At 54.4% G+C, this 14731-nt stretch overlaps 1 protein-coding gene across 1 annotated transcript; it reads left to right on the top strand.

The window, feature by feature from the left end:
* The first annotated feature begins 852 nt into the window (after positions 1–852).
* NRN1 (neuritin 1) lies at positions 853–10148 on the top strand. The gene is made up of 3 exons (XM_064443550.1): positions 853–1487; positions 5646–5790; positions 8786–10148. The coding sequence occupies exons 1-3, from the start codon at positions 1433–1435 to the stop codon at positions 9015–9017; spliced, it is 432 nt and encodes a 143-aa protein (XP_064299620.1). The 5' UTR covers positions 853–1432; the 3' UTR covers positions 9018–10148.
* Positions 10149–14731: the final 4583 nt, after the last annotated feature.

The raw sequence follows: 14731 nt of genomic DNA, 5'->3' as shown, positions 1-14731 counted from the left end.
TTGTAAAGCAGAGGGACCAACAGGAAGCCCAGCTGGTCTAGGCCGCTGCAACACTGCCGGCACGGTGGGATTGCAAAGAGTGGGGGACCTGGGACTGGGGGGAGTGAAGGTCAACAGTAGTTCTCCTTCCAACCAGTCCCTCTTTGGCTCCTGGAGATGCTACAGATGGCCAGTGAAGGTCAGGGCTGAACTGGGGGGGAATTACTTTGCAGTGGAAGAGCCCAGGGGGAAGGCTGTAGGATGGGGGGTTTGATTGGTTACTTTGCACCAGGAGAAGCCCATGCCGGCACCTTTGGGTTCCTCCCACACTGCTCTCCAGGCCAGGATGGCCTTGAGGAGGGTCCCAGGAGGGCGTTAGGCTGCAGGAGCACACCAGGCCAAGCCCTGTCCCGGGCAGTGCTCCATGTAGCCTCGGCCGGCACCATCTCCTCCACCCAGCCCTGCCACACCTGTAGCCTGTCCTAGAGGATAAAATGCTGTGGCCTGCAGACTCCAGTCGGCCCCACTGCGGCTCCCCGGGGCTACCCCACGCGTGACCCCTTTCCCCGCGCCACCCTCTGCAGTCCCACAGCAGGGCTGCTGCCACTGGGATTGAGCACGGGCAGCAGGGCCGGGAGAGACCAGCTTCCCCCCTCCCGTCCCCCCCCCCCTCAGCCTGGGGGTGACGTCATGGTGGGGGAGGGGCGGGCAGGGGGAGGGGACCCCCGCACCTCCCTTTTTCCTCCTCCCCGCTCTGCAGCGCGGGGGCCGGGCCGGCCAGCCCCGACGGGGCGGCCCGGGGGCGGGGGGGGGTTCTGCCGTGCTTTCCCCACCCCCGGCGGGGCGGCTCCTCCGTCTGCGTGTCTGTGTCTGTGTCTGTGTGTGTGCGGGTGTCTGTGTGTGCGTGTGTGAGCGTTCCCCCCCCCCGCCTCCGCATCCCTCCCGCCCCGGGGGGACGGTCCCGGCTGCCGCCCCCACCTACTCCCCGCCGCCACACGGGGCAGGAGGAGCTCGGGGGGGGGGGGGGGAAGTTTCTCGGCGATTAATGGGGCGGGGGGGCACAGGGAGAGCGGATAAACCCAGCCTGTGATGCCTATAAATGGCGTTTCTCGTCCAAGGTGCACATTTAAAAAAAAAAAAAAAAGAAGAAGAAGAAAAAGAAGGGGAAAAAATCCCCGGGCCGTGTCATCCCCCCGCGTCAGGGCCGGTGGTGGGCGTGAGGCTGTACTTCCTCCGCCCCCTCCTAATGGAGCGAACCATTCCCAGCTAGTCCTCCTCGCCCTCTCCCTCTGCCTCCCTCTTTCTCTCCTTCTCCTCTTGTCTCCCCCCCTTGTCTGCAAAGTCCTCCGCTGCTCGGAACTTGTTGGCAATGCCTATTTTTCAGCTTTCCCCCACGTTCTCCAAAGTAACTATTTAAAGATCTGCAGCCGCAAATGGTTTTACTAAATGTAGGATGGGACTTAAGTTGAACGGCAGATATATTTCTCTGATCCTTGCTGTACAGATAGGTAAGTGGACTGCCAAATTCGGTATCAAGTTGTGCGCACCAAAGCCCGGCTGATGCATGCAGAAGCGGAATGTCTGAATAACCTGCGCTGGCGGCCGCGGTTTGGGGCGGCGGAGGGACCCCCGCTCCCCGCAACCTCTGCCTTCTTCCCGGTGGCATCTTCGCGGTTCTTCACGCTGCCGAGGCAGGGGGGTCCGCAGGGGAAGGGAGCCCATTTCTTATTCCTCTTAAATCACTTTTGTTGTTCGTTTTCCGAAATCAGTGCATGCTCGTTCATACTCTGTTTATTTTTCCCCCTCTTATTCTTCCTCTTTCTCCCCCTATTCTCGCCGTCCCCACGGACGACCGCATTTGTATTTGCTTTTCGGATATCCCCTGCATTCCTCATCACCGACAATTTGGGCACTCCAGTGCTAAGAAATCTTCCCCACCCTCCCCGAGGGACAGAGAAATAAGAACTGGCACAAAATGGCTTGCGAGAGATCTAGCTGGAAAGTTGTGGGTTTGGGTTTTTGGGTTTGTGGTTGGGTTTTGGGTTTTTTTTTGTGTTTGGTTGGGGTTTTTTTCCAGAAAATCAGGGGACAAGCGAAGGGGTCCCTTTGGGAACTTGGAGGCTTTCTCATTTGCAGAGCAGCCTAAAAACAAACAAAACCGAACGCTAACTTATTAAAAAAATGCAGCCGAATGTGAGGATTAAAGAAATAAAAATTATTAAGAAATCGCGAAGTCCCACCGCCCGATCGTTGATTTTGTGCTCGACGGACCACTGTCAAAAAACGAGCGGGTCCAAAAAATTTCTATATATGTTAAGTTACTTAAAATAGAACAGGTTTCCCTCCACGCCAGTATGTGTTTTTGTGTGTTCGTTGCTGGTTTTGTTTAATATCTTGGGTTTTTTCGCTGGCTCTTCTTGTTGGTTTGCTCTCAGGTTCGTTTTATTCAACATTTCGTGTTTGAAAATTTTTTGAGTTACAGACATTAAACAGTCTCCAAGTTAATGACCAGTTTGGTCCTGTGTGGGCAAAATTTAAAGATTATATATGGAATATGTATGTTCCCCAGCGTGATTCAAAACCGGGCTTCAAGGCAAGGGCGATTAAAGCGCGTCTTTATTATCCAGATTGTCAGGTGTGAAGAGACCTTTGAAAATATTTGCCTGCGAAGGAATTCTGCTACAGTAGAAAAAAAAAAAAAATGCTTGGCATTGCTATTTAGAGATCCTTTTGCTCGGTCACCCTCCTCTCCAGACAATCTCTGCAGCATTTTGTGGGTACCAAAAGAAAGAAGAGGAAAAAAAAATAGAGGGGAGAAGAAGAAAGGGAGGAAAGGAGGAGGCAAAAATCCTTGAACATTTCCTCATGGAGAAAAGAAAAAAAAAAAAAAGAAATATTGCGATGAAATGTTGACCTCTGGAAAATGTGGATATAGGATGCAAACCCCTCCATTGGTATTACCATTTCATTTTAAATGAGGCTGAACTCTTCAGAAGGCCATTTTCTGTACTGTCAGAGAAAGAAGGGGGAAGGCATTATTTGGATGTCTTCCTTAATTTCAGTCCTTGCATATTTTTTGTTTGTTTGTTTGATTGTTCGTTCTTTCGTTCGTGAGGAGGAGGAGGAATTTCTCTCATTTGTGTTTATTTGATCCGACCGAGGGAGGATATTATTCACGGTGAAATTTCCAAAGGTAGCTAGAGCCGCTGGGAGCCGCCGTCCCCGGGCTGGCGGGAGCACAAGCTGTCATTTGGAAAGTTACCCCCAAATATTGCTGCACACCGCGGAGATGGTGGCGGTGCGGTCGCTTTGCGGTGCCCTGGGAGAGGACGGCTTTTGAAGCTCCTCTCTGCTCCTCCTTCGGTATTTCGGGTAACCTTCTCCCCACTCCCTCCCTCCTTCCCTCCCCCCCTCCCTCCCTCCCCCGAAATCAGCTTCTGGTTGTCGGTGTGGGGTTTGCAAAGGGCCATTTGCTTTTGCCCCGTCCCCGGTAAAAGGTTCGTATGAAATGGATGTTCGGCTCGTTCCCAAAATGTCTAGGCTTCCCGCAGCAGCACCAGGGCTTTTAAAAAAATAAATTTATTTGTCCATTTTTGGGGGGCAGCGGGGATCGGGACTGTCCGAAATCCCTGACATTTAGGGAGGCGCGGGGACCGAGTCTCCGCAGAAGGCGCCCGGGGACGGGAGGGCTGGACCAGGCGCAGCTGAAGGGCAGGGGGACTGGGACGACGGGGAGCGGGTTTCGGGAAGGGGCACGGTCCGCTCCGGACGGCTCCTGCCCTCCTGCTGCATTGCAAATTGCTGCACACTCTTGGCTGTGAAGGGGGGAGGAGGTGTGTGTGCAGGTCGGGGCCACGGCAAAACACAGGCGACCTAGTTCAAGAGGAATCCCGCTGTCGTTTCCCTCGCCTCTCCGCTTTTGCTTTTTATTTTCTTTGTGGTGGTGGTGGCGGGATTTAGGGAGATTTTTGGAGCGGGGGTACCCTGTGCGGAGGGAGCGGCGCGGGCACAGGGGGTCAGGCCGCCCCTCGGAGGCGGGGGATGCTCTGAGCCCCGCTGCTCCCAAACCTGACCCTCTACCACCCTCCCTCCCCGGGCCCTTTCGCACCCCGTATTTTCAGTTCAGCGCGTCACGTTTTCTGAGAAATTCGTGGCAACATCCCCTCCCCTCTCCCCCTGTAGCTGCCGGAGCGGGGTGGCGCGGGTTTTGTAGGACATGGTTTTGCCCTCGGGATGGTCCTCAGCTCTTCTCTATTTGTTTGCCTGGCTTTTTTATTTTTTTTTTTCCACCGTAGCCAATGTCTGTAGCCTGCTGGGTTTTTGATGTGGCGGCTGGTGCCGGTGTGTGTGTGTAGAGGGGAGTGGCCACCAAGCCGTGTTAGCGATGAATCAAACGGCGAGAGGGGGATCTGGGTTGAAACAGTCTCTTCTGGAGTCAGCCATTTAGCCTGTAACCGGGGCCCGGCAAGGAAACAGGCACACGCACCCCGCCACAGCCACGTCCTGGGGAGACGGATCGGGTGGGGACCCCCACCCGGCGGTGTGGGCGGGCGGGGGTTCCTCCGAAAAGGGGGGGGAACCCCTCCCACCCCCGCTGGCCGCAGCGACACCCCAACTGCTCTGCCCGGGGCCGAGGCCGGGCCCAGGGACACCGCGGCGTCCCCAAGCCCCGCGGTTAGGGATCGGCATCCCCCACGCGTGTCGGGTACCCCAGACCGCCGGCTGGGGCTGAGGCTGCTGCGGGTGTGTGCGTGGTGCCGCGCGGCCTCACAGGCCGTGGCGTGACTCCTGCGTGTCGCGTCGTGCAGCAGCAGCAGGAGCAATGTCCCCGCGTCCCGTCCCGTTCCCGCGGCAGCCCCGGACACCCGGGAGGAGCCATCCCACGCACGCCGTAATTCATTTTCTTTCCCCGGTTGCGAGCGGGCGTTCTTGGGTTTGCTACTGTTGTAATTTCACCGGGTTTAGCCGTTCCCCAGCGCAATCCCGGAGGGTGCCCGGGGCAGCGGGGATGAGGGAGCGGGATTCACCCCTGCCCCTTCGGCCCCGCTGCCCCGAGCCCACGCAGCCGCGGGGCCGGCGCCCTCGCAGCTGCCTGCGTGGCTTTGGGGGCGGCTTCTTTTCGTGCCTTTATCTCAGCTATTTCTAGAGAAATTTTTAATGATTATTTTGTTGTTGTTGTTGTTGTTGTTGTTCCCGCTGAGTGTTGCACGGTATTTGCCAAGCGACCCGGGCAAGGGGGAGCCGGGCGTGTGCGCCCGTGTTTGTAGGGAGAAACGCGCCCGCTGCTTCCAGGAGGAATTTTCTAACAAAGGAGCAAGTCCGGGGAGAAGCAGGCAGCGCATCTTCACCCGGCCTCCCCTCCTCCTCACCCCTCAAATTAAAAAAAAAAAAAAAAAAAAAAAAAAGAATAAAAAAGAAAAAGAGAAAAAAGAACTGAAATCGACAGCGTTAAGCCACGGGCACCGAGAATCCCGGTGCTAAAAAAAAAAAAAGCAAAGAGCGAAAAGCCCCTGACTCACGTCCCCGAGTACCCGATGGCGACCCTGGCTCGGCCCCACCGCCCCCAGATCGCCGCCTTTATCAATGGGGGGGTCGGGGGGAGGGGGGGAAGGGACGAGGGGGGGCGGGGGCCGGCGGAGCTGACCTGTGCCCCTGCCCCCCCCCAGCGTACCTGGTGCAGGCGGTGAGAGCGGCGGGGCGGTGCGATGCGGTCTTTAGGGGCTTCTCGGACTGTTTGCTGCGGCTGGGCGATAACATGGCCAACTACCCGCAGGACCTGGACGACAAGAGAAATCTCCAAACGATCTGCGCGTAGGTTTTTCCTCTCTCCTTGGGGGCCGCGGGGGGAGAAGGGGACCGGGGGTCACCCGGGGCTGGGCGAGGGGGGCAAGTGGGAAGGGAAGCAACAGAAGTAACGCGGGGTTTGGTGTTTTGGGGTCGGACTCTGTGCTCCAGGGTCCCTCCAAGCGCACTGCCTTGGGGCCGGGCCGGGCTTGGGGAACAGTGAAGTCTGGAGGGAGTTTTTAAAATGCTTTTTTTAGTTTTTCCCTCCGTTAATCTGGGTGGGGGGGTTCCCCCCGCACCCCCAGCTCCTCGCTCGTATTCCTTCCCTTCTTCCCTTCTGCTTTGCACTGGGGTCTTGACCCCAGTTGCACGGGGGTTGTTATCCCCGTCCTTATGGCTGCCTTCGGCACCCACGCTCACTGGGGGTCCCCGGGGTCCCCCTGGGCGCTCAAAGCAGAGGCAGGCCTGGTGAAGGCAGCTCTCCCCGGCCTGGGACATCAGGCGCTGGAGAGGCTATTCTTCGGAAGACAAAATGTCATGAAAAAGAAAAGAGCCCAGCCACGATCTTAATCGCCCCGCGCCGCTCGGGGCCCCCCCGGCCCCCGGGGAAAGCCCATTTCCCCCTAGTTTCGCCCCGCTCCTGGCACAGAGGGGAGGAGAAGGAAGGGGCAACGATAAAGGGGAAAAAAATCAGAAAAAGGAAAACAACTACAAAAAAATAATAAACGGGAAAAAAGTGCTCGCCTTGCAAAATAGGCTCCTGCTCCTTTCCTTCCCAATTCCTCTCCGAAGCTGGAGGAACTGGGACAGCCTGGAGGAGCCCTAAATTTGGGGTTGTTTTTCCCAGAGCTCAGGGCAGCAGATCTTACCAGGGGGAGGGAAACCTGGGGCGGCTGCCGGGGTCCGGGAAAGCATCAACCAGCATTTTCGGTACGTCTGGGGAAAAAAACAAATCCGGCTGCACAGGGTATCCTCCCGTCTCCCTATTGCTGTTTTCCGGCACAACCTCCCCATCGCCGATTAAAAAAAAAAAACAAACATACAAACAAAACAAACAACAACAGCAAAACAAACCCAAAAACAAGAATAAAAAGGAGAAAATAGCATTTAGAAACGAGATAAGGTCCTTACGCATAAATATGTTTGGAATTTTTTTTTCTGATTTTGCTCCCAGAAAATCAGAAAACGATGGACATGGAAAAGAAAGGAAAGGAAAGGAAAGGAAAGGAAAGGAAAGGAAAGGAAAGGAAAGGAAAGGAAAGGAAAGGAAAGGAAAGGAAAGGAAAGGAAAGGAAAGGAAAGGAAAGGAAAGGAAAGGAAAGGAAAGGAAAGGAAAGGAAAGGAAAGGAAAGGAAAGGAAAGGAAAGGAAAGGAAAGGAAAGGAAAGGAAAGGAAAGGAAAGGAAAGGAAAGGAAAGGAAAGGAAAGGAAAGGAAAGGAAAGGAAAGGAAAGGAAAGGAAAGGAAAGGAGAAAAAAGAAAACTCTGTAACCCTTCTCTCTTTCTACCTAGAGATTTCTGAGCCAAGCACCTACTAAGGCTGGCACCTCGCTGTAAATGCTGGGTTGGGGTTTACGTTGTGTCCTGCATGAGGAATAAATACCCAAGGGCAGCAGTGGCCTAATATTTTGGCCCTGGAGTGCTGGACCAGACGTGGTGCCCACCTGTAAAAAAGTACTTATTTTCCAAGCAAGACCCTTTCCCTGACCACCTTCCACCACCCGATTGCCTTTACCCTGTGCCGGGATGTGTATTGAAAGAAGATGGGGAAAGATTTAATTTTCCTTTGGGAGATGCAATTACAGCAGAAATACTGCAGGAGAGGCACACTCTCAGACTCTGGCTTCTCAGTATCTCATTATTTATTACAAATGTAGCAAACATTGGGAGTCTACAACCAGCTTAGAGTGCTCATAAATTAGAGGCTGTAGGACTACTTAAAAAAGAAAGAAAGAAAGAAAGAAAGAAAAATCAAGATCCAAATTTGCAGACTCCTGCCTTGAGGAAAGGGGTAAATAGGAGAAAGAAAGGCAGATTCAGGGTGATTTTCGATAACCCAGACGCAGGGAGAGAAGGTCCGCCCGCCCCCCCTCCCCCTCCTAGGTGGGGCAGTGGGACGGGTCCTGGTGGCAAACCCCGGACCAGACCCCCTGAACAAGAGAATTAAAAGAAAAAAGGAAAAACTGTGTGGGAACAGCTGGAAATTATCCTGGAGAAGGAGAAACCCTTCGCTGCACACAGACCCCTAGCAATGGATGGGGAGTCCCCCGCGCCGCGGGCCGGTGCGGGCACACAGGAGGGGAAGATGTTCCTTCCTCCTCCTCTTTCCCCTCCTCCTCCTCCTCTTTCTCCTCCCTTCCTGACCATGCAGCCAGGGCCCGCTCCCGCCCCAGGGGATCCCTCCCGAGGGTTTCTTTACGCCGCACCGGGACCCTCTGGATTGCCGCCTCCGCCTGGGAAAAGCGATGTTTTTCCCACCCCCATCTGCCCTCTCCCACCGGTGACGAAGAACCCCCGGGACGAGCCTGTGGGCGCCAAGGGGCGCATGCCCTCTCCCCCCGTCAGGCAAAGACCCCCTCCGGCAGAGACCCACCAACCAATTTTTGCTCCCTCCCGTCCAGCTGGGACTGGTGCCGGAGGCAGGGTTGGGGAGGGGGGGCCCCCCGAAACGGCAGCCAGCGGCACCCCCGCGGGAGCAGACAGGGGAGCCGCTGCCCAGGGCAAAGCCTGTGCCCGGGACGGGCTGTGGGGAAGCCCGGGGAAGGCAAGGGGCCGAGGATCTCTCCCAGAAACAGGTGTCTCGGGGGGAGGGGGGGGGGCAGGAGCCGGGTTTTTAGGGCGGGGGAGGCGGCGGCTCCTCCCCGCCGGGCGCCAGCCCCCTTTAAAGGCATGTCCCCGCTCAGCTCCGCCGTCGGGGGGTCGTCGGGCCCGAGGGGCGCCCCCTCCATCTCCCCCATCCCACCCCACCCCTCGGGAAGGTGGGTGCGTGCCTGTTTTGATGCCGGCTGCTCTCCCCTCCTGCAGGTACTGGGATGATTTCCACGCCTGCACCCTCACAGCGCTCACCGATTGCCAGGAAGGAGCGACAGACCTCTGGGAGAAATTGAGACGGGAATCCAAAAACCTCGATTTCCAAGGCAGCTTATTTGAACTGTGCGGAGGCGGCAGCGGCGCGGCACCGTCCCTCCTCCCGCCGGCTTTGCCCCTGCTCCTGGCGGCTCTGTGGGCCGCGCTAGTGACCTGGCTGCCTTTCTAGGGGGGGCGAGCACACCCACACCCACACCCCCTCCATGTGCTGGATCTATAGAGGAAGTGTCCATCCGTTGCTTTGGGGACGTTGTGCTTTTCTGTGGTTGATGATGATGATGGTGGTGGTGGTGGCTGATGATGGTGAAACACCCATGTAGGACTGTGGAAGCGTTCTCCTTTTTTTTTTTTTTCTTTTTTTTTTTTTTTTTTGTGTTTTATTTGCCAAATGTTACCAAACAGGCAGCGGCGCGCAGCCCAAATCGGACCTCAGCTTTACTATCGCTTCGAATCAAAAATAGAAAAAACAAAACAAAAACAAAAACAAAAAAAAGATAGAAACACAAACTCGAGCCCTTGTTGTGCAAAAGCAATCTCAGGAACGGCTCTGGGCCACCTAATGCTAAGGCTGTAATCGGCCGGGGTACCTCCCGGCGGGCCACGGGCTCCTCTAAAAATGTGGCAGTGTGCGAGGCGAGAACAAAAACGCAGGCAAAAAAAAAGGCACTGGCGATGAATTCAAGGAAGATGTCCACGTGTGAAGCATATGGTGAATAATTCACAATCTCTCATCTTTCCTCCACAGTCGCTTGTTTTTTGGTCATTCCACTGAAAAAAAAAAAAAAAAGAAAAAAGAAAAAAAAAGAACATTTTTCTCGAGGGGAAAAGAGAGAGAGAAGGGCGGGGGGGATGCGAACAGATAGGGAAGGAAGGAAGCAAGGAAGGAAGGAAGGGAAGAGCGAGAGAAAGAGATGTATCTAAATGGCCGGAGGAGTGAAGGAATGCTGCTAACAGATCTCTGAGAGTTTACCTTTACTTGCTGTTCGAAGGCATCTTTCCGAATTCACTGCCTTTAATTTTTTTCCTCCTCTTTGTTTTAGATGTTACACATAACCAGTAAAATACCTGAATATCCAACTGTAGAGATCACAAAAGGGGGCTTAAATGTAAACCTGAAGAAAAACAAAACAAAACGCCAACAACAGCAAAATGATTTTGAAAAAAAAAAAAGAGCCTTGATTTTAAAAGAGAAGAAAAATGTAATTTAAACAAAAGTTTATTATAAAGTCAATTCAGCAAAAAAAAAAAGATTTGCTACAAAGTATAGACAGAAGTATAAAATAAAAGTTATTGTTTGAAATGAGGGTGTCGTCCTTTTTATAAAATATGCTTAGAGTATCTCGAAAAGGACAGGGCTTTTAAGGCAAGGAAGGCTAAATCCCGAACCGATCCCTTGATGAACACGACAATTTCAGTTCAAACAAGGGCAGGGCGGCTGAACTGGTGAGTCTCAGCCTTCCTTTTTTTTTTTTCCTTTTTTCCTTTTTTTTCTTTTTCATTTCTCTCTCAAAAATACGGTGTAAATCCTCCCCTCCTCCTCCCTCCCCCCCCCCCCCCCCGAGACCCCGAAGCGCAGCACCCCCCTTTGCCGGGGAAGCGCCCGCGCAGCGGCGGCCGGGGCGGAGGGGCGGGGGGCGCGGCGGTCCCGCGGGCGCGGAGCGGGGCGGAACGGCGCGGAGCCCCGGCGGAGGGAAGGCAGCAACCACCATTAAAGAGGAGGCTGCGGAGCTGGAGCCGGGGCGCAGAGGAGTCCTTTCATAATTAATAAGGCAGCTCAGCCGAGGGAGCAAGGGGAAGGGGGGAACGGGGTATTGATTTCGCAGCAGAAGCTGCTCTAACCTCAGCTATTTATAGGCGCCTGATGCCTTTATAAAGGAAATACACATCGGAGAGCAAACACGTCCTTTTTACGGACGCCCAGCTGGCGACCGGGGGTGGGTGGGTGGGTGACGGGGAGGTAGGGGCCGCGAATTGGTTTGAGGTGATTTATTCCGGTGGGTAGCCGTTGCCTGTGCAATAGCCCCGCTTTGCCGAAGTGTAGGGTGGCAGGGTCTCTCTCCCCTTCGCCTCCTCTCCCTGCTCCCCTTCCTTCCCGAGGTCCGCAATGTAATGCGTAAGCAATAGCAAATGTAACAGTTCATAAATCAAACAGTGGGTCGCAAGCCAATCTGCATTTCCCAAACGGATTGAATCCCAGCAACGAATGCGCTCAGGAACTGGAGCCAGGCGCCTTTACCACTGGAAGCAATGTTGATTTTTTAATGATAAAATACATTATGGCTGTGTTGGGGGGGGGTTGCAGGGCTCAGCCTCGCTTCAGCAGACCCAGGTCTGCTTGCATTTTCTTTGCCTTTGCCCTCCCTCTAGATTTAACCCCCACCACCACCAAAGAAAAAGGAAAACCCTCGAGACCAAAGCTTTGTTTAAACGATTTGGGTTATTTTTCCCTCCCCACAGCGGATCTAGACCTAAATTGATTTTTCCTTGCACATCTCTATATTCATGAGGTCAGGCATTGCTGCTACGATTTCCAGTAGCACGAAATGCCAGCTGCCGAGGACAGAGGGGTGCGAGGGGCTCCGCAGCCTGCTGTCTTCGCCGGCTGGGCCCCGGGAACATTTCTCCGACGGCGGGCAGCTCGCTTCGCCCCGGGGTGCCCGGGCGCCGGTCCCGCCCGCTGCCGGCATCCCCCGGCTGGGCGCCGGGATGTGCCCCGGAGGGTGCCCGCCCCCCGTCGAAGGCCGGTGGGAGGGGGAGCCTCCCAGCTTCTCCTCGCCCCTCGGAAGAAAGCTGGAACTCCGTAATAAGGGGGTGATTTCCAGCTCGTTAGTGGCCTGGAGTTATCTTCGCGCGAGGTTGAATTACTAATGGACAATCTCTCCATAATTAGCACATCCCCCAGTTAGCCCTCCGTTGAGGCGAATGATAAAACGGTGGCAAACCGGGGAAAAAAAGAGACGAGCGGGTGGGGAGGGGGCCGGTGGCCGGGGCCCCCCCGCCCCCCTCCCCGCCCCCCCTCCCCGCCCCCCCAGACACCTCCCAAAAAGCCTCCCGTTTCGGGCCTCTGATTGTCGGGCGCCCACCCCCGGGGCGCAGAGAGGCCACCGGCCAGCCCGGGCGAGCCGGGGCGCAAGGTGGAATTATTTGCTGCTCAGAAACCTGCAGTGCGCTCCCGGGAGTTCCCGCACAGGCGGCAGGGACTGCCGCAAACCCCGGGCCCGCCGGCTCATCTACCCCCGCTGGGCAACCGGCGACCGAGGCTTTCCCCGCCGGCAGCTCGGGATTTTTTTTCGGGGAACACGAGCAACGAAAAAACTCCCTACCCTCCTTCCCCCCATTCATTTTATAAGAGCCCCTCAATGCACAAGGCATTGGTTGTTCCCTTTTCTGCCCCTTTCGGGTGTTATTTCTGAAGCCTGTGTGTATATAAATATAATTTACTTTTTTTTAATCCAAAGATGATTGCTCCGTCTTGCCTTGTTTTGTGGCCAAGGAAACATGAGCTCTCCCCCAAGTCCCAGAAAGGGACTGAGCGTACTCGGTTTGCCTTCTGTCGCCTTGCACCTGTAGGGTTTGTAAGGGCTGGCAGGGGCTGCTGGGGGGGGGGAGGCTGGGGTGTCACTTGCAGGGCTGGTCCCTCTGCCCAGGCAGCGGCTGCTTTAGCAAAAGCTGGAGAGGTTCAAGCCCTTAACTCCTGGGCAAACGTGACCTGGTGAACTGGGGAGGGAAGAAAACGCAACAGAAAAGCATTTAAACGTTGACAGTAAGCACAGTAAGATCATCACCTACTTAAGCAAAAAATAGACATACACACACACGCGGGAAAAAAAAAAAGAAAAGATAAGAAAAAAGCCCAAACCCAGATCAACGGAAAAAAAAACACACATGGCTGAAACAAAAGACAAGGCAGTTCTTTTCTAGCTGGCTGGATAATCGGGGAGGGTTGCAGCCATTGCGGCTTTGCCTGCCCTAATTCCTGTCCCCAGCTCCGGCTGAGCAACCGCAGCCCCGCAGTCCCCGGAGGGCCGCAGAAAGCTGCCTCCTGCCTTCCCTGTCAGTGCTGGATGAACCCGCGCTTGGCGACCGGCTGCTCTCTGCCAGCCTCCACCTTTTAGCAGCCTGGCTCAGCTCTGGAGGGAAGGCTGGGCCTTGCTGCCCGCCTGGGCTGCCCTCCGACGCGGCGAGGCTGCGCCAGCACTGTGCTGAGGTGGTGGCAGTCGAATATTTTGCTTTAAATGGGGTTAAAAAAAAATAGTCCCTTTCCCATCCACTCCTGTTCAAAAGCTGTAACAGGGAGATGGAGCAGGCCTGTGCTGGGAGCAAAAGCTTGAGCCACAAAACTGAAGAAAACTGAATGGTAGCAAGGGCAAACAGGTTGGTCCTTAAGGAGGAAGCTGGGGTGATATAAAAGTAAGGTGCTGTACTCATTACTCACAGGACTTTCCAAGTGGCTACATCTTTGCCTCAGAAGAAGCATCGAGATGCTGTTGGTCTCTGACTGGTCTGCACAGTCTAGGGCCAAATGTATCGGTTACTCTCCCAAGCCCTCTTCCTTCCCAGAGCCCTGTTTAAATCTGTGCAATTGCTTTCCTGCCCAGTGAAATTCAGTAGGCTCTGTGAAAGGCTGACAACCCAAGGAGACAGAGGCCAGCTCAACCTTCGTATTCATCAGTGCTGATTCATTAATAATTAGTGCCATTAGGTACACTACTGCAGTGCCTGATGGCCCCAATTAAAGGAAAGTGAGCTTGTTAAATCCAGAGAGCCAGATTCTACCTCTTACTCCTGCCTGATGCAGAGGTAGTGCTTCCAGGGTGGGCAGCAGGAATAGCCCTGGTGTTCTGGGTATGAAGCCTCTCTGCCTTCCTCTTCCCTCTTCCTCCTCTTCCTCGTCTTCCTCCTCCAGCTTTTCTCTCTCCTTCACTTTAGCTGTAGATCGGCTTAAGGGCTGCTGCAGAGCGAGGCCGGTGTGGGAGGTGGTTGGCAGGACTCGTGGGAGGAGGTAGCAAACCAGGTTATTTTTCAGAGCCACTTCATTCTTCAACACAGGGCAAAGGAGGGGGTTTGGGGTTTTCTTTGGAGGGGGTGGGGGTGGGGGGGCAGGCAAAGTGATGGGGACTGCAGAGGAGTCTGTTACAAAATCAGATGCAATTTTAGCTGTCCGAAAGAGTTGCTTTAGGCTACGAGCAGCTGATGATCAATGGTGCTGTTGGCAAATACACTTCCAGCTGGCTGCTGTTTCTCTTGAGGGACAGTTTCAACCCAAGGCCCACAGTAGTGGTGGTACACCAAGTGGCTTTCATTTGTTTTGTGCTAAGGACTTTCTCCTGCCCAGTTCTACCCGTGAGAAGAAAAGCTGGAGGTGATGTGGGAGAGAGACACAGCACTGTCATTGGTGAGTTATTGGCTGTTCCTTTCTCCTCAAATTCCCGTGGTGGGTCTGTGTTAGAAGATCCTACTCAAAGCCCCATAGTCCTGAGCTAAGAGTTTGCTAATGGATGGGCAGGCTGTTGGCATAGGCTTTACCTTTCAGGAGATACTGCAGAAATTGGTTTAAATGATTCAAATGACCAGAAACCCAGCCTGTGGCCCCTGCCCTAGCTGTTTCATTTTTATTGTTTGTTTTATTTTGTTTGTTTGGTTTTTTTCTCTCCTAAGTTGATATGAAGGAAAGATGGAAACAGTCTGCTGAAGGTCAAGGTGAGACTGACCATCAGTTCACCCGAGTGCTGCTCTTCACCAGCAGAAATCCATGCCCACAGGTGCTGGAAGTTTCCTCAACAAGAGAAACAGCATCGCTGCAGGGGACAAACAACTCATCCTGACCTTCTTTACACAGCCCTTCTCTGGGAAAAAGTATCCCCCAAAGTCAATATGTATTCT

This window comes from Phalacrocorax carbo, chromosome 2 (assembly GCF_963921805.1).
Source record: "Phalacrocorax carbo chromosome 2, bPhaCar2.1, whole genome shotgun sequence".
Lineage (NCBI taxonomy): Eukaryota > Metazoa > Chordata > Aves > Suliformes > Phalacrocoracidae > Phalacrocorax > Phalacrocorax carbo.
The sequence above is the reverse complement of the archived record's forward strand: the minus strand, read 5'-3'. Positions and strand labels throughout refer to the sequence as shown.

Excerpts from the sequence above, each read along its gene's own strand:
- NRN1 (XM_064443550.1), top strand. The coding sequence starts at position 1,433 with ATGGGACTTAAGTTGAACGGCAGATATATTTCTCTGATCCTTGCTGTA. Across the intron at positions 1,488-5,645 it reads GATCCTTGCTGTACAGATAG|CGTACCTGGTGCAGGCGGTG; the intron begins GTAAGTGGACTG and ends GCCCCCCCCCAG. Across the intron at positions 5,791-8,785 it reads AATCTCCAAACGATCTGCGC|GTACTGGGATGATTTCCACG; the intron begins GTAGGTTTTTCC and ends CCCCTCCTGCAG.